Here is a 24,754-nt window from a genome sequence, read left to right as displayed (position 1 = left end):
TTTTGATACTGAGTAATAATTACACTTGTTTAGGCGAATTCAACCTCTGGACTCGAGAAGCAGGACCGGGAATACTGAGCATCTCTGTAGAGGGTCCTTCATTGGCTGATATTAAAATCAAGGACATAGGGGATGGTGATGGGACATTCTATGTGATATACAAAGTCAGTCAACCAGGTATTATTAGTCTTTCTGATAATCACAAATTATATTTTTATATATGTTTTGATATACATAATTGTAAAGACTATCAGCATTCTTTTACCCCGGTCCGCGTACAAGCAGATACAAACTCCTCGTATGGGGAAGGGGGGGAAGCTGAATCACCGAGGTCACGTATAGTGAACGGAGGAAGGGCGAATGACCACCTCCGCTCTCCCCCGAATATGTCTATGAATCCACGACGATGTCACATGTAGTCCTTAGACAGACTTGATAAATGAATACTAATTACTAATTGAATGACGTACTATTGAATTGTTATAATTAATATTAGTAATACGTTGTACGTGTCCCTAATAAAAAATTAGACTTCAGTACTTAAGGCAATTATATTTGATTAAGAAAAATACGAGAAATTATGACCATCATTGGCAAAAAAATTTGGTAATTATTGCGAAAGTGAGATGGTTTTTCTCAGCCCAATACATAAAGGAAACGAACTTTTTTCTGGATATTATGCGGAGGTGAAATCGGAAAGAAAATTGCACAGGTCTCCGAGCTGGAATCGAACCACAGTCCACTTGCAGTCCGTGGAAGCACGCTATCCGTATAAGCCACGTAAAACTCAGCTTTGCTTTTTTTATTTGACGCACTGTGGCGTGACGCGTTGAAGTATAGACTTGGCAGCCTTCCGTAGTACGGGTAGTGCGCTAGCTCGGAATGAAAGAGGATCGTGGTTCGATTCACGGTGGAGACCTGTAGACTTTTCTTTTCGAATTTACCTCGGCATGATATCCAGAAAAAGCCTCTTTCCTTCATGTATTGTGCTGAGAAAAACCCATCAACAAAAAAACAACCAAAAAACCACCTCACTCGCGCTACTGCCACCCCCTTGGGGGGGGGGGGCTATTTGGTGACGTTAAGAGAGGCTGCTAAAGTCTTAAACGAAGTTTATGAAAGAGTAACCAGCTATGTCGCGCCTCCAGGTAGAGTGCTAGCCCACCAGAGTGCAAGAGGACCGTGGTTCAGTTCCCGTCGGATATAAGACTTGCTAAAGCGCTGGGAAATGAAAAGCTGCTACAAATCGCAGTGAACGAAAAATATTTTGCGTCGAGGTGGGGGGGGGGGGAGAGAAAGGAACGTTCATGACGACATGATCGTATTTCATTAAGAGGATTGTAATCTTAAATACGGCAAAAAACGGGAGATGACAAAAAAAAATTTGCCATAACTCGGCAGCAAAATCCCAAATTATTGCTAAAATTGCTGGAACATTATCGATGGTGAGAAACGAAGGGGGGTTATTGCAAATTACAGAAATGTAGTTTAGGTGAAAAAATGCTGAATAATACAAATATGTGTGATGAGTATTTTTATGAATTATAAATATAAAATATAACTAATAAGTTATCAAAATTATCTCTATTCATTAAAGTTAAAGATTATAAATTCAAATAAGCTTCGTTGAGGAATGTAACGGATTGTATAACGGAAGTCCAAATGGCCAAAAATACGGTAAACATGGTCATACTACTCATGCTGCAAATTGGTGGTCCGTCAAATTTTTTCAGACATATTACTGGTCGTTGGGTGCGGAAAGGCTGAGAAACGCTGATCTTAAGTAACTCTTTTGTATTAAATAGCTGTATGTCATTCAAATTAAAATTTATTTACATCTCTATACAAGCTTTTCTTTTTTTTCCTAAAGGGGAGTACCGCCTTGGCATAAAGCTTAATGACGATCCGATACCAGACAGTCCATTCAAGATCTACATCTTACCAGAAGTAGGAGAGGCCAGAAAGATCGAGCTTGGCCACGTGCCGGAAGCTGGTTTGCAGGTCAATAAACCCATAGCATTCACCATACAAATGAATGGTGCTAAGGGTCTGATCGATGGCAAAGTTATCGCTCCGTCCGGACAAGAAGACGATTGTTTTGTATCTCCCATTGACGAAGGTTAATTATTTATTCCATCTTAGACATAAATACAGTAGAAGTCCGTTATAACGAAGGTTCACAATCAGAGGGACAATTATTGTCGTTAGAACGGACTTCTCGTTATAAACAAATTTTAGTTTTTTTGGACTGTAGAAACATATAAATGGGGGGGGGGCGAGAAAACAAACTAGATAAATTTACCTTTCTTTTTCCTTTTATTTTGAGTTACTTTCGCTGAAATATGCATCCAGAGGATGGATGATATTGGAAAATATTAACTCTTTATGCATAAAACAATGTTGACTGTGACGGGAAAGACAAAGTTGACTATAAAAGCCGGATTTCTTTTTTCACGATTTCAAATTGAATAAAATCTAAAGTTTTGCTTCGATTGCTAAATTTTTTTCTTTCAAAAGGCCCCAGCTACACGAATTTGAGTTTACCCATATTTTAAGAAACCCAGAACTAACATAATGGTGTTACATTTCCCAAGTGTTGTGTTAGATTTAGCATTATTTGTATAAGTATCACGTTTTCATATGACGTGATTGGTTTGAGAGTTAACAGGTTTCAGTAATTGCGAAAAATGTTCATTCATATCGTACATTAACTGATTTATTTATTTTCAGATTCATGGGCTCTAAGGTTCATCCCACATGAAAATGGCATCCATCAAATCCATTTGAGGCACAATGGCACTCACATCCCTCAAAGCCCCTTCCGTATCGTCATAGGGCATGATGACGCCGATCCAGCAGCAGTTCATGCCACTGGTCAAGGGTTGAAAGAGATTAAATCAGGTGTGAGAGAGATTTTTCTTCATTATATTCATTATAAATAACAACCATTCTTTATTGCAGGGGTCCTTTCAGACATTGCGAGCCAAAAAAGAATTGTCCATGAAGCCCGAGGGGGCCATTCAGTCATATGGCTCGTTATAGCTATATTAACATGCTAGCGTCTTCACAGTTGGGCTCAACAGGCCCCGGGGCTCCGAGTCGAATAGAGGGAATCCTTTGGTTAATTTTATTTATTCTCATTATTTTTTTTTTTTCTCGGATATTTTTCAATTATTTTTTCATCAGTTCTGAGGTTATTTTTTCATCAAACATTATTTTTTCATTAAATAAGAATCTTCATTAATTCTGAAATTATTATTTTTTCATTAAATATGAATTTTTGTTACTTCTAAAAATAGTTTTTTTCAATAATTCTGGAAATATTTTTCATCAATTCTGAAAAATATTGTCATTTAAATTGTGTAATTATTTTTTCATTGAATATGAATCCCATCGATTCTGAAATCATTTTTTTCATCAAATGTGAATTTCTATCAATTCTGGAACTAATTTTTTAATGAAGTGTGGTAATTACTTCTGTGAAAATATTTTTTTATCAAATCTGAAAAATATTTTTTCAAAAAATATTAAAATTTCCATCAATTCTGAAATTACTTTTTCATTAAATACGAAAAAAAAAACTCCATTAATTCTGAAATATATAAATATATATTTCTTTCAATAATTCTTGAAATATTGCTTATTAAATATTTTCGTTGAATTGCGAAATAATTTTTTTCCACAAATTCTGAGAAATTAATTCTCGATCATTCTGAAATTTTTTTTCTTTCACCTTTATTCTGTGGAATACATTTTTTTTTTCATTGAGCGTTTCAGCATTCCTATAAATTCTGCAACTATGCAAGCGTTTTTGTCGGCGGGCCACTGCAAAAAAGCTACGAGGAGGGCCACATGTGCAACTGTGGGTCATTGAATACCTCCGTATATTGGAATAAAACTTCTGAAACAATTTTTTCCCCCCATTATCCAGGGTCAAAGACGGAATTCTTGATCAACACCTGTAATGCTGGATCAGGACAATTAGCAGTCAATATTGAAGGGCCATCAAAGGTGTCGATGGACTGCTCAGAGGTCCATGATGGATACGCCGTGAGGTATACGCCACTTGCTCCGGGAGATTATTACATCACCATCAAATACAACGGGTACCATATAGTAGGAAGTCCCTTCAAAGCTCACTGCACGGGTAAGACAAAGCTCTCCAAAAATTCATGAAATTTGTTTAGCATATAATTGAGTTGCTTCAACTGCATGCCCCCCCCCCCCCCCAGGGTATAGGGATAGCAGAGCTCCAGACAAATTTTATCGGTTATAACGTCATTGAATACTAACTTCGTGAAACTTCGTCGTTACAACCGATTTTGACATTTTCAAAACTTGGCAAGAAATATAACCAAATGCAGTAAAACCCCTTTTAACTGTCACCTCTCTTTTACGGGCAATAAAAGTATGCATTTCAAACCCTTGATTAAAGGTCAATTGCAGCAATAATTGTTGATTCTACCAACTTATGGCAACGTTTTTAGTGACAATTGCGTTGTCCCGTATTATGTTGTGTTCACGATCTGAATATTCTGTATTCTCATTGAAAGGTGATTATCCAGTTCTGCTTGTTGCGTTGCATACATTTTTGTTTACTGTATTATTTGCAATAGCCCTTAATTTAAGTAAAAATATGCAATTTTATTGAAAATGGCATCTTTGGCTGCAATTTCCCGCTTTTTCCTCCCGATGAAATATGGTCATCCAAAATATGAAAGTCTAATTTATTGTTTTCATTAGAACCTAAAAGATTACTAATATCAGTTTCACAAATGAATAGCTTTTGGGTCAATTAGAATTAATTTATCAAGCCTGCCTGCGGACCACCTGTGCCGTCGTCACGGACCATAGGTTGAGAATGGCTGTGATAAAACATACGGTATTTCAACCATGAATTAACATTTATTAGTATATATTCTATTTGAATATAATTCTTTCCATCCTATGAAGGTCTATCAGTTGCAGAGCCTGGCACATATGAAACATCTTCAGTGGTAGTAGAAACGACTGCGAAGTATTCAAAACACAAAGGGGACCAAATTCCAAGGTTTCGTTCCGATCCGTCTAAGATCACGTGCAAAGGGCCAGGTCTAAAAAAGGCCATTACACACAAGCTTAATTCGTTTCAAGTCAACTGCCACGAAGCTGGTGAGCTATGGTCTCTTATAATTAAAAAAAAATCAAATACTTATTTTCAATATCACATTAATCATTTCAATGTTTTATAGCGAGCATTTCATTCTCCAGAAATGTATACCTAATGTAGAAAAGATATGTACAACTAAACCCGTTAAGTTGGACATCTCTATCCTGGAAGCCTCCCTGCATTGGAAGGTTTCGAATGAAACCTGCAACACAGAATGTCCACAATACTGTGCCTCTATATTTAGGACAAATTTTAATGGAACTCTAGGTGCCCAATTTGGACTCGTTTATGGGATGCTAAATTTTAATATTCTTCAGAAGTGTTCTTAATTGCCACAGATCGATTTAAAATATTAGAAACACGAGACCAGCACGACCTGTAGAAAATAAATAGCATATTACAATCAATTATATAACTGGTTCGTTCCCAAAAGATGATTCCTAACGATGATAAAATGTCAGATCGTAATCCCTTAAACCGTAGTTTCCTAACCTTTTGTCTCGCCCCCTTCAGAAATTTTTTTCTCCCATCGCCCCCAACGTAATCTGACCCATAGGATCCCATGTTATACTCGTAGCTTCTACTGCCCCACTGGAACTTTTCATCGTGCCCAAGGGGGCGTTAACGCCCACGTTGGGAATCACTGCCTTAAACGATCCAGGCATATGAATCCCTGTGTAAGTCAAAGAAATTTCTTCGAGCTCCCTCGCCCTTCCTTCGGGACTTTTCATTGGTCACCCTGTAAAAAAGCAAGTTGTCTCTTATTTTTTTGTCCTTTTTTACCTCAACATTATCTCTTAGTTTTCTCCCTTCGCTACGGTTTAACGATTAAAAACCACACGAAGGGAAAGGAAAGAGTAGCTAGGAGAGGGAGAAAGAAGGAAAACCTGTTCAATCATCTTTCCCCAGCCCCCTCATTTCCCATACAATGGTGCCAGTTTGAGATTTATCTCCGCTACTTCAACTGCACGTCACACAAATTCACATCCTAAAGCCTGTACATGAAGGGAGTGAAGAAATACTTTACTCTAAAAAAAATCATTTTTGTTTCACCTTTTGGGCACCAAGTGGATCTTGACCTACAGTTGAAAGCAGATTCTTAGGGACTGTTTCCATGCCTCAAGATTGCAACCTAGTACTCATTGAACCACGGGTTGAAAGCTATTATTGAACCAAAAACTCATTACAATACGTAATAAGATTCTTAGAAAAAAAATTAGGACCATAAACACACAGTATCTACAACATACCTCTGAAGGAAAATTCATTTTCATTTATAAGATATTAGATTCAGTGACTTTTTCTTGGCTTAGTTAGCAGTGTTGGCAAATTTACACTCGATTTTTCGGCAAAATAGCTATTTTACTCGCAAAGCGAGATATTTCGTCAAGATTTAGAGCAATGATGATCCATAATAAAAAAACCTGTTTTTTCTACATCTCGCTGTGGTGACTTTTTTTAACGGAAATTGACTCGCATTCGCTTAAAATTGGGAAAACCATCTTTAAGCCTACCACCACTACAGGGGTAAAATTCAGCATGGAACTTGTCGGGAAAGATGCACGAGTCGGTTTGTAAAAAAAAATCCGCTATATATATATATATATATATATATATATATATATATATTGTTTCCCTCCTTTCATGATTTTTCAAAATGGTAGACACCGTGACATGGCCACATGGACAGTTATAGAGGGCAGCAAAATGTGAAAGATGGGGCAAATTAGAAAAAAAAATGCTTTTAGAGAGGGGGTTGGAGCAACACCATCTATAGAACAAGGCCTCCGCAAGAAGCTCGTGACGTCACTGAAGGCGGCCATTTCACCTATTGCCATTGAATATAGCAGGCCGACGCATGCGATATCTTTACCTTTCTTTTTAATGCATCCAATGGCAATAGGAGAAATGGCCTTCTTCATTGATGTCACAAGCTTCGTGAAGAGGCCTTGCGCTATAGGTGGTGTTGGTTGGAGAGGAACAATAAGATATTTGAATGCACGGAGATGAAAGAGACCATAAGGAAAAAATAACGTCTTTCTAATCTTTTCTTTCTTCAAATTTCAGGAATTTAGTAAGAAAAATAATTTTGCCAATGAGATGATTAACATTAATATGTGTACTCAATTTTTTTTTTTTTTTTTGTCCATATTGTATGCAACAGGGAACAACATTCTCTTTGTTTCCATGCATGGTCCTAAAGGACCAAGTGACGAAATTCATGTAAAGCACACTGGCAGAAACATCTTCAATGTCTCGTACCTGGTTAAAGACAGAGGTGAACACATCCTCATAGTCAAGTATGGTATCGATCATATCCCAGGAAGCCCTTTCAAAATAGAGTGTACATGAACAGAGCAATGGACAGTTTGGACTGAAATATTCCTACTTATATATCAATGGTACCGCCTCTTTCTCTGTAATTTGACCATCACTGTATGCATTGAAAAATGGAAGATTTTTACATCTTCAAACAGATTGTCTTTGTTAATGATTTTGTTATTTCAACTTTAATGAACGAATTGATTTAAAATGATGTTCAAGCTATTTCCACAGATGTTTAAAAAAAATTCTACATTTAGTTTGTCTTTGAATAAATTTAAAATTTAACAGCTATTGCAGTTGCTCAGATCAAAAATTTTAATTTCCGATAAAAGAAAACTTAAAAGTGCTTTAGGGGTTCCAAATACCTTGAAGGGTAATTTCAGTGTTTCTAAATTGTAAATTAATATTTGTAATACAGATTGTCGGACGAACAAGAAACCATCTTAGAGTACATATTCATTCCAGTGGATGTCGTTTGAAAAAAATTCAAAAATTCCATTAATAACTCAACTATATAGTATATACTACAGTAGAGTATATATATATATAAAATGGATTTTCTTTAAGAAAATACACATATTTTCATTCATTTACGTCAAAAATTATTGCCTTTTCTCCAGTTTTTCAGAATGAAAAAGCTTTGTTATAAGCATACTCTACAGTAAATACTTAACACATAATTATTAATCCCTTTCTGTAGATTCCCACTTATATTTATATTTATTCATGTCTTTCCTATCTTGACTTATACTGCAAGAGGTGCATCGGAAAAGAGCATGAATGAATAAGTCATGAATAATACAATCTCGGCCCAAATCAGAATTGCATATACACACAAACATTGGTGTATATCAGTAATACCTGTCACATGTTTAACCAAGTTAAAGTGTGAGCATATATACACATGTTCCAAAAGATGGGGAAAAAATACGTTCTAAAATATATAATCACGAAAAACCAATTTAAAATTTTAGAAAGTGATAAAAATTACTAACAGCAACACTAAGCATCTCTTCCATATCTCAATGCTACAGTGATGGGAAAATCCACCAAGTGCCTTATATCTTGTTACTTATGTGTTGAAAACAAATATATATTTTCATTCATCTCTTAATACACGGTATAATTTACAATGCAAAAACTTTTATCAGATCAATTTACATTTCATATATATAATCTTCCTTCAGAAACAAAATTACTGAAAAGCAAAAGCTTATACCGTGCTGTTTGACTGTGTTCTTCCATTTCATTTTCACACGTGAAATTATTAACTTGTACAAACGAGATGCACATTAAGAAGTGAGAGAAAGAGAAAACAACACAGCCACAGAGTTCAGCAAATTCTTGCTTTTCACGAGATGACAGCTTTGAAAAGCCAACCAGAGAAATTGTTTACAATGGATCAAACATTACACAATAGGAAAAAAAAGACTTTGAATAGACTTTTTCTTTCGATAAAGTTGAGAAGACTATTATATATGATCAGTTTCAGATTAGCAAACAAATCTAGGAGGAAAATGTTTAATTTATTAAATAGAATGCAAGTTGTCATGAAGGTTCAAGAATGATTTGCATATATATTTCGCCTATTTGTTTTTTAAATTTCTCAAATTAATGAATGAAAATCAAGAATAGAAATTCATCAATAATGATCGCGGGTTAGATGACTCTTCTTTTTTTTTCTCAATGTAATAGGAGGAATGGTTTCATTGTTTCAAATAAATGTTATACTTTGTCTTGATTCCATTTTGTGATTCATTTAGAGCTTTCATTTATTATATCTATCAATGCTCTTAACAGCTGTATAAGCATTTATAAATCACTCAATGTATTGAGATCATTCATTCAATGTATTCATCATTCTGTATTATTTATAAGCTCATATTAATTCATCGAAAAACTACTAGAAAAATTTGACACTGAATGTTTTATCATACGTATGCCATATCTGTCAAGAATTCATTCAGAAAACAGATGCACTACTAAATGCAGTCAAATATTGATACAGCGCATACGAATTTAACGCTAATTCCACCTGGCGCCAGAAATTTTCAGTGAACAAAATCTCTCCACACACAGAGGAATGTGTACAAAGTGCATGTCATGGTCAAGTGATAGAAAACTAAATCGTTCATGCACAGAGTTATAATAGGTTTCAGTATAATTCAGGATTTCCAGCAAAATTTGCTTGATCATTTCCTTGACCAAAACTCCAGAGGAAATAAGTATAATTCAAAATCTTAACTTTCTGAAGGTTTTTTAAAAATTTCAACACCTTTCAGGGAATTTTTCCATGACTTGTAATCAAATATCAGCATATTTCCCTGAAAAAATCCGCAGAATATAGTGAAAATTGTATGTAAAGATACCCTTTGTATGAATAATCGCCCATATAAAATATTACTCTCTGGTCCTAATAAACTTTTTATCGTGTTAATAAAAAATTCCATCTATAACGAATAATTCCTTAATAAATACATTTCCCCAGTCCCTTGAGTGTTATTGTACAGCGTCTCACTGTATTTTACATTTTCCCTGATTCTCCAGGAAGCTGCTAACCCTTTAAATATGATAAACTTGTAATTCTTCCTAACAGATGACGTTAACATCAGGATTCAACATCAATTAATACATCCATGTAAATTTATCAAACATGACATGATATAATTACAATATGAAAAAAATATGCACAGCAAAACTACTCATATGAAAACACAAACCCATATGGAAGTAAGAGATACAATTTGGTTTGGTAACAACTTTTATTAATTTTTTTCCCCCACATACATTCCTTTTTTTTTTCTCAAGAATAAATCAACAATATAATGACTCGGTTACAACAACGACTAACACGATTAAAATTGCATTTCCACGCAAACAAATATGGTAAAAGTTTTCACAGCAATAATGAATGACTAGGCTGTTCGTCGAACACTATTACGATGGTTAATGAGCAAAAAACGATGTCAGAGAGGAACAATGACAGGAATAAATAAATAAGTAAACAAATTCATCAACGATAAAACAACTGGTAACAAAGTGTATATAGGAAAGAAACCACACATCACTTAGAGGTTTAAAAAAAACGACTTAACGTAACTTCTATAGCTACAAATATATATATATTTAATAATTTAAAAAAAACGAAATCGAAAACACACCAATACATCCAAATAACATCTGGAATCAATAAGCATAAACTACATATCTGTAGCAATATATATATCCAATGAGCAATAAATGTAGTAAAACTACAATTTTAAATATACAGACTTTTTTTACCAGCTCCACGATATTTCTTGCAACACACAACATATCATGCATCATCTCTTTGGACAAGGATGCAAAAACAAAACACAAAAGTGTAAACTTTCCACAACACCAATAAATATGTATATATATTTTATGTATGCATGAGTAATGTATGTTTTTTTTAAATCATTTTTTCTTCTTCTTTTAACTCTCCGTAACATGTTCAAAGGGGATATTTCACAATGACTAGATGGTTGTTTTTTTTTATGGTAAATACATTTTTTCTCTCTTTGTTTTGTTTGAACATTTTCTTTGCATAATGTAGCTCTACACAATCATTTGATCAATCATCTTCCACAAGTCACCTGTAGAGATAGATTGAAATTCATAAATTTTCAGATGAATCTGTAAACTGAAAATATGCTCTAATTTAGCTATTTTAAACTTATAGCTGCAGAGTTTGCTGATAACTACCCATTCCTAAATAGAAGACGAACTCAAGAATGTGTTTCCAAGCTTTATCTTATTACTAAGATTTTGTTCGGGCCTCTAATGCTGGGAAAAGCCATAACAAGCTGTGTGCCCATTTGAATTACGATCCAAAAATATCAAAACACTAAATTGCACTCTCCCTACTGTACCAGTAATTGAAGCATTTGGCAGAACACAATGGTCTATGTGGTTTCTTTAAACTTCAGAGGAGCAACAATAAAAGTATTACTGCTGAGTTAGGTAAACAATTTCTTTGCATCAGTTGTGTAAAGGTACATAGCAACTATATCTGTTGAACTTTAGGAATATGTAACGGAAGCTACATGAAACATTATTTAGTCAAAAAACTGATTTCCCAAAAAATGTAACACTGTTATTTGGTTGAAAATTTCACCTGTCAAACACTAGGCAAAAACTGATACACAGTGTGATTCTGAACTCTTGGGCAAAACTTTAAGGAGTGATAGAACACATCTAAACAAGCAATTTCCATCATGCAATGTATGGTTTGTTAATGGTGAACTACTAGATGGCGTCACCATTGACTGCATAAAGTGCTGGTTTTGTCCCTTGTCATACTTTCTTTAGTTGTTTGGAGAAAGGATGGCTGATTCCACAAAACCAGGATAAGGGAGAACACATATTGCATGTCTGATGATGCGAACAAATGTTCTGGAAGCTCAGACTGCACCTGGTAGTGTTTTCAAACAAGATGCATGCCAAATCATAAAATCTTTGGGGGCGATTGCACCAGTGTCTGAGCAAAACTGGCTCCTTAGCCAGTGGCCTGCAGGATACAAAGCATACCAGGAGTATGAGGGTATCACAAGAAATCAATTTTGCAAAGACACCAATGCAATCATTCAAAGATATTTTGATCTGGCACGTCTTGTCAAAAAACAATTCCAGTGCAGTCTTCGAGCTTCCACAACATTCTCGTCCACAAAGCCATACATGAATTTTTTTTCCCCAGATTCATTAAACTATCCTTCCCTTTTGAAATCAGTAGAAAAGATAAGTGACACTATAAATCAGCACTTTATGCATACAATAACAAAAAGGCTTAAAAAGTTAAAAGATTTATAAAAATGCGGAAAGAAATTACAATGAAAAATATATATATTCCTGAGTTCTCAAAAATTAATTTCAAATTTATTTTTGAAAAAAATTTCAAAAACTAAAAGAAATAATTCTAGATATAATAAGAGAAATAATTCCAGAATTAATAGGAAATAATTTGGTAACTATTAAAAGAATTTTAAAATTAGAGAGATATTTTCATAATTTTTGAAAGAAATGTTAGAGATTCATATTAAGAAAATTTCAGAATTGATGAAAAAAAATATTTCAGGATTAATGAAAATTATTTAATTGAAGAATGAGATCTCAGATAAATAAAATTCTTAAATAATGTAGTTCCTTCCCCCTCCCATGTTTGATGAGTCCTGGCTCCTATCAGCCCCACCCGTTAAGATAACTCTGTAAATCTGGGTAACACTGTAAATCTAGATACCACAGTATAACTTGTTGGCCCCCTCTGTGAAAATCTCTTTTTTTTCGCCTGAAAAGTCCGAAAGGTTGCAGACTCCCCTCGCTTAGATGAACAAGATGAAGCTAACAACAAATTACAAAACTGAAATTGAAAAAAAAAAAACCAAGGTATAATTCACCTCAAGTTCACCTCTTGCAATCCAGTTGGTGATTATATGTGGTGACCAGGGACTACTGTCATCTCAGCATATTAAGGAATACGAGCAAACACCCACTTGAAATCATGAGATTGTTGATATGATTCTTGAAACCTTTCTGGGCAACAGTTCCTTCCATATTCTGGATAACTGCTTGCTTTTCTCCTGCAAAAACAAAAGAGCAGTAAATAAATAAAAAATGCAAATACTTGACCAATATAATTATTCATATTAACATACAAGCGAGATAAACTTGTCCAAAAAAACTCGGGACTAGTTTGAGCTTGTGAATACATCTTCGTGTGTAACTAGAATCTAATCAGTTTCCAAGAAACATACTGGTAAAAAGATTTATTTTTGTGCAGTTTTTCTGGAGAAAAAAAATGGGTATTAACAGAGTGAACCTTCAATTGGTTGTGAGCACCTTTTACAGTATGATACAAATATAAGGCCATGTTCAGCATCGTATGATATAATGTGTGACATGACCTGATTCACTCAGGTCATGTCACACTCATATCATTTTACAAGATATTGACTGAAGCATTTCACAAAAAATGGATGAATCTGGGTTCCTTTCTTTTGAAACTTGAATTATTTCAACAATTTGTTAAAATAATATCAAAGGAAAAATATTAAATAAATAAAAATATATCACAACCATGAATTGATAAATCGAGTCATAGGCGTGCATTTAGCACTTGTGAAATACAATTGTTCAATCAAAAGTATGGGATAACAATTTGCAATCTGAATAGCAATCTGCATTGTCCACTTTCTGACGTCATTGGTATTGAAGTTCAGTCCAGTTGTGTCACCTCTCAGAAGGACACCCTCAGTACCTACAGCAATGCTCTTCCTGCTCGGGCCCATTTTAGAATACAAGTTGTTGATGTCCTGCTGCCCTGGAACACGTGACGAGTAGAGAGAGATTCCATCTTCAGTGCCTCAAGGTGACAATCTAGATTTGGATCTGGTTCTTGGTAAATATTTGAGAGGCTTACTCTGACTACCTTTTCTCTGTTCCTACTTATCTACTTCCTTAACATTTATTTCCCCTTGCTCTATTTTCACGGAAAGATCTATTCCAGAAAGGTGATTATGCACTTCAGCCAATAGGTGTTGAAGCGACTGCATCTTATAACATCCATGTGTAAAAGGCAACTATTTCAACCTCAGGAGCAACATAGACAGAGTATAGATTATCAGCAAAAGAAAATGTGATTTTGTGTTATCCTGTGACAATGCCAGAGGTTTAGCCCAAAAAACATATGTAAAATTCCAGTCTTTTTAATGGCTAAAAGGTCATGGGATTTAATATTGATTCTCCTCACACAGAGAATGCAGAGAGATGACTATTACTTCATTTTTTGTACAGCAATGACAATATGTAACACATTAGCAACGACATCCCCCCCCCCCTATTGTACATCTCCACATTTATGGCTTCGACATTGGTAAAAAAATCAATTCATCATATTTAAGTATCAGACTATGACTAGTTAAATGTACTACGTAAAATTTGTAAATTGTTCTATAGCAGCAGACTGGGGAAGGAGTGGGGTGTTACATGCATTCCAAACACACATAAATGTATGAAAGAAAAATTATAATCTCAATGGATCTCGGGTTGAGAATAACAATTACCTTTGACAACATAAACAAATGTGCTGACTGAATCGGCGTTTGATGGACTGCAGGTGTAGTTTCCTGAATCAGATGGTTGTGCATCTTTAATTCGTAATCTGCTTATGGCCGTGTTCCCTCCACCTTTTTGAACAGATATCGCACCCCTGGTGGAGTCATAGTTGATCATTCTACTGTCTTGGTACCAGAACACAAACGCTGGTGCTTCTGGACTGTCAACTATTACGCATGTTAGGTTTATGTAGCTGCCCACTTCCACGTACATGTCGGGTCCTTCCAAAATTTTCGCCTGCGGGACTGATCACACAAGAAAATAAAGATCAGAGATAAATGACATTTCCAAAAAACACTGGAATAAAAAGAAAAGGAAAAGCACCAAATTCGATAAAAAATCGTAAAGAATACACACCAACAACCCACAGTCTGAAATATACGCTTTTAGATGGGAAAGAGCTTATTTGGCATTCATAGAGTCCTTCGTCTGCAACTTGAGGGTATTTTATTTGCAGAGCCCAGTCACTGGTGATTTGCATGAATACTGATTGGAACCTTGTGTCGCTGGTGTAAGTGTATTTCCCAACAGTCAATAAGTGAAAATCTCTGAGTCTAATCCAGGAAACCTACAATGAACAGACAATTACACAATAAAAGCAAAGTTAACGTGTAGATTTAGTCATGTGACATTTTAAAAACATTTACACAGAATGGTACAACTGAACAAAACTGAACATTTTTAAAATAAAGGAAAGAAAATTTCGATATTCAGGGTGCATAGGTAACAGGGCATATGGTATTTTACTACTTCACCAAACACCAACTCTGGCCATATCGCTATATTGCAATTTACTGCCATTAATGAGATGGGTTGGAAATGAAGGCACTATCTATTGGTGGTCGCCTCATGTTCATTAGGGAAAATATATATATCCTCCCTCAGGTTCGAATCCAGGACCGTGACAGCAACCTTCATGGTGGTAGACGAGCATCTTACCACCGTGCTACACAGACGCTCATATGGTATTTTACTGGCGAAACGTTGGTCCTAAAGGTATACTTCCAATTAGAAAAAGCATAAAAATGTGTAGTACTCAGATATGCCATTCATGTGTGTTACAAGGGCTCTCTCTCGCATAGTTGTTAAAATACAAATGTCAACTTTTTATATGGATACCCTGTGCTCAAGAACCTAAGTACGGAGTTGTTTCCATTTTTCTCCTGATGCCAACAAAAAAAATTCCACGTTTCTAAATGCAATATTTGCTAAGATATTTGAATCTTAAAAATGGAGGAAAATTGGGGAAAAAACTGTTAAATACGGGTAAACTGTTTTACCAACATTTAATGCTGTTTTTTTTTTTGGCATCAGGAGAGATAAGGCAACAAAAGCTATCCACACTTAGAATCAGACAACCATAAGTATTCTTTATGGACATTGTATAATATTTTATGTATATATTGTTTATAATTTTTGTTAATTGAATTTTTAATTGGGTTGCTGTATTTTTGAAATATATGACATCCATATTTTTATGGGCATCTTTTTCTCAGCCACCTCGTTGGGTATTTTGCCTGTTGTGGCGTTGTATTCGTATTGTATTTGTATAACTTTGTAATTGGGTTCTTGAGCACAAATTGTCCATATAAAAAGTTAATAAATTTATTTTGAAAACTATGCAACCCCTTGCAACATGAATGACATATCTGAGTACTGCATGTTGTTTGGATACATTTTTCTAATTGGAAGTATGCCCTCTAGGATCAATGGTTTGCCAGTAATATACCATATATCCCTTGTTACCTATGCACCCGTATATTTCCTCCACTGTCTTTTTTAATAAGAGCAAGAAATTTTAAATTCAAGCGAAAAAAACAAAATACTCTCTCTTGAGAGTAAGCCTCTTCCTTGTATTTGTTGAAAAGTTTGAGGTTTCATTTTGCTCTCCTCACTTAAAAAATTTAAATGTGGCAAGACTATGACTATGCATGCTTGCATACAAATATACAATATAATTTTTATGTTAAAGAATGGTTGCATGTCTGACCACACAGTGAGTGTCTGTAGATGTGAACCACCCTCCCTTACCCTTAGACAGCAGAAATCTCTGCAGCCATTTACTATAGAAACATGCTTTTAATTCCAAAAAGTTTCAAATGACATTCGGTTGCTCAAAATGTTTTAAATTTCCCAAGGGGTTGGTTACGTGAAAAAATTGAAAAATCAACTTTTTGTGTAAACGCAGTGGTGCTAAAACTTTCATTAGTGAAATGTAAATGAGGCTCTGAGAAATCATTTACAAAAAATTGAGTGTTTTAAATACAAAATTAATGGAGTGAGGTTTTAAGACTGAGGTTTTCAGCATTTATGATTAAGGGTGTGGTTCACAAATTGCGAAATATAAATTGAATTCAAAATTGTAAAAATTCTATAATTGTGGAAAAATATATTTATTAATTTATTGTGAATAAAAACAAAATGGTTGAGTTCATTTTGTGTGCAGTTCCAAAAAAATGCATGTCAAATTTTAAGCCAGTCAAAACTTGCCAACACTGTGATAAATTTCAGTAACAGTGATTCTATATATTTAATATCTTGATAAATATTGCATTTAAAGATAGATTTTTTTGCAAATGACTCTCCAAAGAAGGATTTACATTTCAATAATTGAACGTTTTAATTTTAGTTTCTAGCACAGGGAACTGTATGAAAAGTTAATTTCTTTATTTTCCTATGTATAGGAAGGTAGACACAAAAATGAAGCTGTTTTTCCAATTATAATACTAAAAAACAATCATGGTTTTGAAGAGCAAATCTTAAAATATTTATGCATAATTATATAAAAATATTTTTAATTATATACTAAAGATATAATATTTTTATATATTAGAATATTCCATAAGAAAGTTTTAGCGTAAATTGCTCTATGCAAATGTGTTCTTGAATAATTCTTGTTCTCTAGGTGGAAAAAAAGAAAAGAAAAAAAGGATTGAAATCATGATTGGAAAAACAAATTTTACCGTTCTGTCTCCAACGGTGTTCACAATGCAATGAAGATACACAGTTTGACCAACCTGTGTAGTCACATTTCTAGTCAAATACGGATCAACGTTCGACTTTTTGATATAATGAGGAAGAAGAGCTGCCAGCGGGTCTTCCGTAAATCCATGAGCAGGAGTCGTATTCAAAAACTCGACTGTGTTCTTGCCACAAACAGCTGTACAGAGAAGAAAACTAGATGAATCTAACAGTTTCATACATGTTCCATTCACAGAAGTATAGAATTGAATATAACAAACAAAAAGACAGTAATAGAAGAAAAAAGCACATATACAGTGAAACCTTACGATAAGATCATTAGTTGAGAAACAGACCTTATAAGGCCTACATATTTTTTGATATATAAAACTATTTACAGACTGAATTTAGTCTATCACTTATGCTTACAACTTTTAATGAATCAAGATCTGGAAACAATATATATATATGCAAGGTTCTACATATTTTTAGTTCAGGACTAATATAACCACGCCTTCAAACAAATTAGATTCAAACATAATTAGATTCATAAAAATTTTTACAGGGTGTGAGGTCAATGTGATTTCATCAACGGATGCAGCAGCTATGTAACAATGTCACTTAACTAATTGACATGCGTGCACACGCAGGTGGGTAAGATACAATACTTGCCTAAAGTACCAAAAGATGTTTAAAGGTGTTGCGTGTTCGATTTGTCTTTATCAGAAACTTGTCTGACACAGGGGTAAAACAGGAACTGCGACATGACCACAGAAAAAGATTGCTATCGCAGGGAGTTTCACATCGTTTCTTTTCTTGTGGGTAAGAACACTTTTCTTTCAACGTTCAATCAAAACTGATTTTGCATCCAGTTTCTCTCTAATCTGGAATCTGGCATCTGCCATCCTATTTATAACCCTGGTAGAAACTTCGAGAAATAGAATGTTCTACAAAATTCTATTACAGTTTCCTAGTTGGCGGCGCTACCATACGGAGGTGCGAAATCACTGTCTGGAGGGGCGGGACCTTCTGGAATGTTCCCACCAATCGCATCTTTGTCCGATTAACCGAAACCGGTATCAACTCTCGTTACCAACAGAAGATTGGGATAAAGACTTGCGCCATCTATAGATCGTAACAATACTGTTTGGTCATACGTGTGCAAAAAAACATTAGCACGTGTACCACAATTTGCATAGAAAACAGCATCCAGTGGTGAATGCGAGAACATATTTATAATGTAATTCTTTTATAATGGTACTCAAGGGATTTCAGAGAAATTAACATTGTAGTTGGAATATAATACTTCTAGACCAGAGAGTAATATTTTTATATAAGATTTTAACTGTACAGTTTTTGGTATATACTTGGCTTGCAAATTTTTTTAGCTAAAAATTTTTTTGCAGCATTTCTAGCTTGGCTAATGAATGTTTTGGTGGATGGGGATTCACTTGCAATCTGACACAGCCAAGTTTTGAGCTGAATTTTTTCAACAATCATTTCTAGAACTGCTATGTAACTCAAACCCAATTGATTTGTTCACCTCAGAATCATTTGCCAGTTACACCTCTTTTTCTCTTCCGAAAAGCTTTGAGCCATTTTCTGTAAAATGATTAAGCAAAAAAAAAAAACATTTTGAAAAACCTATGTAGTAAAACACCTTTTAATGGTCACCCCCACACAGATGAGGTCACCTATCTTTTACCACGCCAAATAACAATTTCCAGGGGGAAAAAATCCCTATTTAAATCATTTGGAATAGCAGTCTGCTTAGCTGCCACAAACTAATACCATTCCATTGAGTTAGAACCCAAGTGAACAGTTTATTCAAATATTATCCTCATCCCATAATTCCTCATATGAATAAAGCCATGGCTTATACAGCCTCTAAAGTTCATTTTTAGCTCTTCCAAAATCCCATGGCTTTTATTCCGTAACCGTTTTTCCTAATATTGAGGAATTTTAATGAACGTCTATAAACAATTTTATAGCTTATTTTCATCTTGGATTAAGAAAAATTTTCCTTGGAATAATGCCCAATGTTTAATCAGCATCATTATAAAACTTTTGAGGGAAAACTCAAATGGTGAGTGAAACATACCAAATTATGCTTTATTCAAATATTAGTGTCTTATCAAACCTTGAAAAAAATAGAATATAATACTGCAGCTTATATATATATTGAAATTTTCTAGAATTTACCAGGTACAAGCAGTGCCATCTTAAAGTCACTTGCCATTTGTTATCAGTTTTATTCACCATAGTCTATTCAATGGACCTTCAGTCCTTGGCATAGCTGACTAAATTTTACCACTGAAACTTACACTTCTCTCAAAGTAAAATTTTAGAACTTGGACAGTTTATACACATAAAGTAACAAAAACATTTGTCTCACTAAGCAGCAGAAAGAAATGGTGAAATGCTGTATCCAGGAGGAAAAACATCCATTATCCAGTCCAGTCCGATTGATCTGTTTCAGAATTTAGTTGCTTACAAATAATTTGTTAGGGTTTTTGTTTTTTTAAACCATAGTTCTAATAAATTCTTTACTCCTTATTATTTGGGAACAGTGTTTCTTCACTAGGTGTTTGAACTCTGGTTATGCTTTAATCACAAATGAAACCAGCTAAAATTTTTATCAATTCTGATTTAATGTTCTGTTCTGATTATTAATATACTTATATACATAATGATTGTCATAAATTACCCAGTCTATTATATTTATTTACAGCATATATAACTTTCTTTCCTTATGCTTCAATATCAAAAACCCTGAAAAAACCCCAAAAACCCTGAAAAAATCCCAAAAACCCTGAAAAACCCCAGTGGGTTGGGTTTTTTCTGAAAAAAAACGGGTTTTTGCCAACCCTGCCCATGATGCTCTCAAGATGGCCCTCGGTACAAGATTAATGTTCAACAATGAATTTTTTTTTCATTAATGATGCTTACTCAACAAAAATATGTTCTCCTGTTTCGATTCAGACTTGAGAAATAATAGTTAATCACCTAAGCGCTCATGAAATTTTTTTTATGAACACCCCACCTCTATCGCATAAACACAGTTATTCATAACAATATAATTCAAACAGCCGATGAAAATTATTGAGAGCAACACTCATAGACATCTTGCCAACAAAAACCTGGAAGGTTCCCAGAAATCTTCCATTAATGTCTCAGTTTACGATCTTCACTCATGAGTCTTGACAGATACTCAGCCTTGAAAAATGCTGCCAGAAAACTGATAATAGCGTGCCAAATGTGTCAGTAGTAATTGTGCGGTTGTTCGACCAAAACAAATTACTATAGCAGATTTAATACAAGGGTTATATAAAAAAAAGGATGGAGAATAAATTAATTCAATCATCAAACCATTTATATACTTAATCATGAATATTTTTAATCCGGGGTTTCATGTTGATGGCTGAAAATCGAGAAAAATAATAAGCTTAGATTGCATTAACAAAAATTAATCCAGAACTTACTATCAAAAATAAAATCTCTCATAACATGTTGCTCCACTTAATTCAAGAGTTGCTTTTTCCTACACTGTAGGTATTTTTTTTACATCGGAAAGTTCAACCCCGACTACAATGATAAATCATATAACTTGAAGTCAAGGCCGAACTTCCTAAAAGAATATCCACGGAAAAAACCAGTGTTATTCAAAGATATAATTTTGAATAGTACTTTCACTCCTCTCCCAAATTTTGAGGTATTTTTGAACAAAGGTTCTTTTTCCCTTTCCATCAGCAAAAACTTTATTAAAAAAATTACTGAAAATTTGAAATAGTGTATTTTCACTTCTCAAAGAAATTTAAAAGAATAAAATAAAATTTTGATGTGTTGAATAACGCATCTAGAAAAGTATTGGAGAATACTGGTGAGAACGAAACCCTTATACCTCTATTTCTGTGTACATGGTCTGAAAAGATTATATAGTACATGCCACATAATACAGGGCCGGACAAGTGCCAGGTTGCCATGGTGTTGGCACCTAAAATTTTCTATGGTTACTAAATTGGAATCAGAGAAAAACATAACTTTTGACAATACATAACTTTTGAAATTTTCAACATATCTATCAACAACAAAAATGGTACAGTAACTATATCCTGGAAAAGTCAACAGATATATTAGTTTTTTTATGGAAAAAAAATGTTTGGGATGTAAAAAATAATTCTGGCACCTGGATCTTTTTGAAACTTTTCAAGCCCTGGCCAAATGTGATCACATCCAGACTCAGGCAGACGTGCCAACTTTTGGAATCCAGAGATTTCTGGATATTCACAAAAAATTAAACAATAATTCCGTAATCAGGAGGTCAACATTGGTGATTTTTTTTTTTCCACATCAAGATATAATTCCCATCCCATAAGCATCTGTGAGGGTGAGAATCAGACACTCGCATGGGCAGCAGTTCCGTAACCCAGCAAGAAAAGCGGTAACTTCATCACAATCTTGTTGGTTTTTTGATACAAACAGCAAGAGTAGGACTCATTGTTAGACTCAGGATAGTCCTGTTGAATATCTCTACCATCCCATTAGATTTTGTAGGAAGCGGGATAGTTTCCCATTCCCAGAAGTTTGCACATGCCGACGAAAACAGAAATAACAGTTCTTTCCCCTGATCGGAATGGATCTGCGTGGGGACTTCGAACCGCGACATCCAATTTTACACTGATATTTCAGCCAACGTCACTGCTTCTTGACAGGAAATGGGATTCGCTTCCAACCACTTGGTTATAAACAGTCCATTACTATAAGTATATACTTGTGACCACAGATTCTTAGTAGAGGACATAGAATATCTACGGCGATTCACTCAATCAGCACACAAATGTTATAACACTGAAGACTCTGGCAAAGGTATATTTTACAATATGTAGGCCTAATAGCATTTTTGTAAAATCATACGGCTCACAATATTTCAATTTGTGACTAAAGCAGAGGTTCTCCAACTTTGCCTCCAATATTTGTCAGGGGTGCCACCCTGACTAAAGTTTTTTGAAGAAATACTTTATCAAGCTGCTCTGGGGAACAATGGATAAAGCAGTTTTCCTAGGAATAGGTTTCTTGCTCCACGTGAACCGAATTAGACCATTTTGGCAGGTCCCTGTCTAGGAACATGCAAGGCGGCAGTCCTGACGGAAGTTTTTGAACATATTCTTTGTTGAATTATTCTGGGACACTGCGGATAAGCATTAATTAAGGAACAGGACACTGTGGGTGGAAAAAGTTAGAACCCCTGATATAATGAATAATAAGATATTAGTTCTAGGTACCAAATAAAACATATTCAATGTTATTTATCTCCAATATTCACAAAAAATTGCTCTCAAAGAGGAGTATTGACACTTATATTTAGCCATGGCCTTAGTTTTTTCTGCTTGCTTTCTCATTTAGTGAAGTCCTGGGGTTTAGCCTTTTCTTAGCTTCAAAGTAAATTATCACAGCTCTGAGACAATTGCTCTTATGGGTTCAGACTATTTTGAATAAAGATTTTACTAACATTTTTTGTGAAATCAAACATTTCATTCGTATAACCAAAGGATTAAGATAATTAACTACGAGGTAAGGGATTAATTAATATATTAAGCAGCCGAATTATACCAAATAAATTTAATGCCATAATTGCCATCTCAAATCACTGTGAGGAGTATTGACACTTATATCCTACAATTATAACCTACACGGCTGTGCTAAATTCATGGACGTAAACAAATTTGTGATGGCGATTATCATAGCAAGGAAAAACAACGCACTCGGGTTTGTAATGAATTTAAAACAAAAACTTGTATTTTGAGCACTTACAGTTCGTTAAACTGATTAAAATGACTAGAAATTGGCAGAGATCGGTTGGAGTTGAAAACATAAGCTTCGCGCGTAATGAAGCCATAGCAAAGTTATCCTAATCCGCAGCTACCTTTTCCTGTGTACTAAACGTGTACATGAAGCACCACTTTATGAGCATCTATATATGAGCATTGGGAGCATAGTTTGCTGCTTGTTATTACGATAGCTACATCATAGCACGTAAATTTCCACGATAACCTCAATCAAAACATATGATAAAAAAAACAAATATTTTTAGGCATAGCAGTACAACATCGCTACACCTCCTCCGCTCTTCGTCTGCTTCTCTGCATTAAAACATGTCCGATTGTGATATGAAATAAATCATTCAATCGATTAAATTAACTTGAAGGGAGTTAACTCCTGAGGGAGCGAATCAAATCTCGATTTTGACATGTATATGCAGAATACGGTAGGAAAAGTACAGCATTTCATTGGCTGGTCTTTAAGTAACTACCTGACCATATATATCTGTGAAAAACGTGACAATCATTATGAAACATAGAGCGTGTCCGATTGTGTCAAATCACAATCACCAATTCTCTCCGAAATGTACATGAAGTTTAATTTCCAGATATCATGTTTGTGAAAGATTGAATTTTATTGGTTTTAAAAGAAATTTTACAGTACCCAGAAAAATTAACTACTGCTGCCATCTATGTGTTGGATATCAAAAAATACGAAAAGATTTAGGTGACAAATTCCTAGTGGACTCATCGTTCTCCATAGGGTTACAGTTTTTTTTGTAATAATGATAAATCTAATGAAAATTACTCTAGAAATTATGTTTATAAATTTTCTGTTCATTCTGAAAATTTATAAAGAATTGATTCATCTAAGAATATATTGAAACTGAATGCGGCGAAAATATAGTGGCTATAAGTAATACTGTCGTCACACGTCGTACACAAATGGCGGATGTTGACTGCTTGACTCTATAAATACAGTGAATTATATCATGATAGGCCTTCAGCTGCCATTTATTGTAAGTGAAAGAAAGCACAACTTATCGCGATTTTTTCATGATCATTATGACATATAGTTGTATTCTTCTTTGACAGATGGCAGTAGAAGTTCTGATTTTAACTTGTTTCTTCATATTTAAGTGGGGTTACCAACCGTTCTCCTTTAGGAGGACACGTAAACTTTTTTGGTGCCATTCGTAACGTCCTATTAAGTTTTAGAAAATTCGTCATTTCGTCCTTTTTTTCAGGTTCCCAGAATCATTTTCCTTTTTTTTTTGAGGGAATTTTTTTCTATTCCAATCTGAAACATCTCTCTTTATTGGTAAGAGTGCTTGTGTGTCTTTTTGCCCACACGTTTTTGCAGCACGCA

At 34.5% G+C, this 24,754-nt stretch overlaps 2 protein-coding genes across 4 annotated transcripts in view; one reads left to right on the top strand and one right to left on the bottom strand.

Moving 5' to 3' along the window:
* Positions 1–9,215, top strand: part of LOC149067093 (filamin-A-like) — a 70,265-nt gene extending 61,050 nt beyond the window's left edge. For both annotated transcript variants that reach the window (XM_089252844.1, XM_089252843.1), the window contains 6 exons: positions 34–177; positions 1,871–2,119; positions 2,731–2,901; positions 3,932–4,147; positions 4,954–5,151; positions 7,314–9,215. In XM_089252844.1, the coding sequence (XP_089108970.1) occupies positions 34–177; positions 1,871–2,119; positions 2,731–2,901; positions 3,932–4,147; positions 4,954–5,151; positions 7,314–7,501 (1,166 nt within the window). In that variant the 3' untranslated portion in view covers positions 7,502–9,215. The remainder of the gene's footprint in view (positions 1–33; positions 178–1,870; positions 2,120–2,730; positions 2,902–3,931; positions 4,148–4,953; positions 5,152–7,313) is intronic.
* Positions 9,216–10,217: 1,002 nt separating this feature from the next.
* Positions 10,218–23,728, bottom strand: LOC149067092 (immunoglobulin superfamily member 10-like). Of its 2 annotated transcripts, none has more exons than XR_016195381.1 (6): positions 23,378–23,728; positions 17,569–17,765; positions 14,963–15,173; positions 14,554–14,850; positions 12,889–13,071; positions 10,218–11,091 (listed from the first exon to the last, which is right to left on the bottom strand). XR_016195381.1 is itself a non-coding variant. In XM_089252920.1 (6 exons), exons 1-5 carry the CDS (start codon positions 23,460–23,462, stop codon positions 12,947–12,949), a joined length of 915 nt encoding a protein of 304 aa, XP_089109046.1. In that variant the 5' UTR covers positions 23,463–23,713; the 3' UTR covers positions 10,218–11,091; positions 12,900–12,946. The 2 variants fall into 2 exon arrangements, 1 of the variants encoding a protein (XP_089109046.1); XM_089252920.1 differs by having other exon boundaries at positions 12,900–13,071; positions 23,378–23,713.
* Between the last annotated feature and the right edge of the window lie 1,026 nt (positions 23,729–24,754).

Source organism: Pholcus phalangioides, unplaced genomic scaffold, assembly GCF_987345545.1.
Source record: "Pholcus phalangioides strain wild (caught in Gottingen) unplaced genomic scaffold, Ppha-v1.0 ptg000031l_1, whole genome shotgun sequence".
Taxonomy (NCBI): domain Eukaryota; kingdom Metazoa; phylum Arthropoda; class Arachnida; order Araneae; family Pholcidae; genus Pholcus; species Pholcus phalangioides.
The sequence above is the reverse complement of the archived record's forward strand: the minus strand, read 5'-3'. Positions and strand labels throughout refer to the sequence as shown.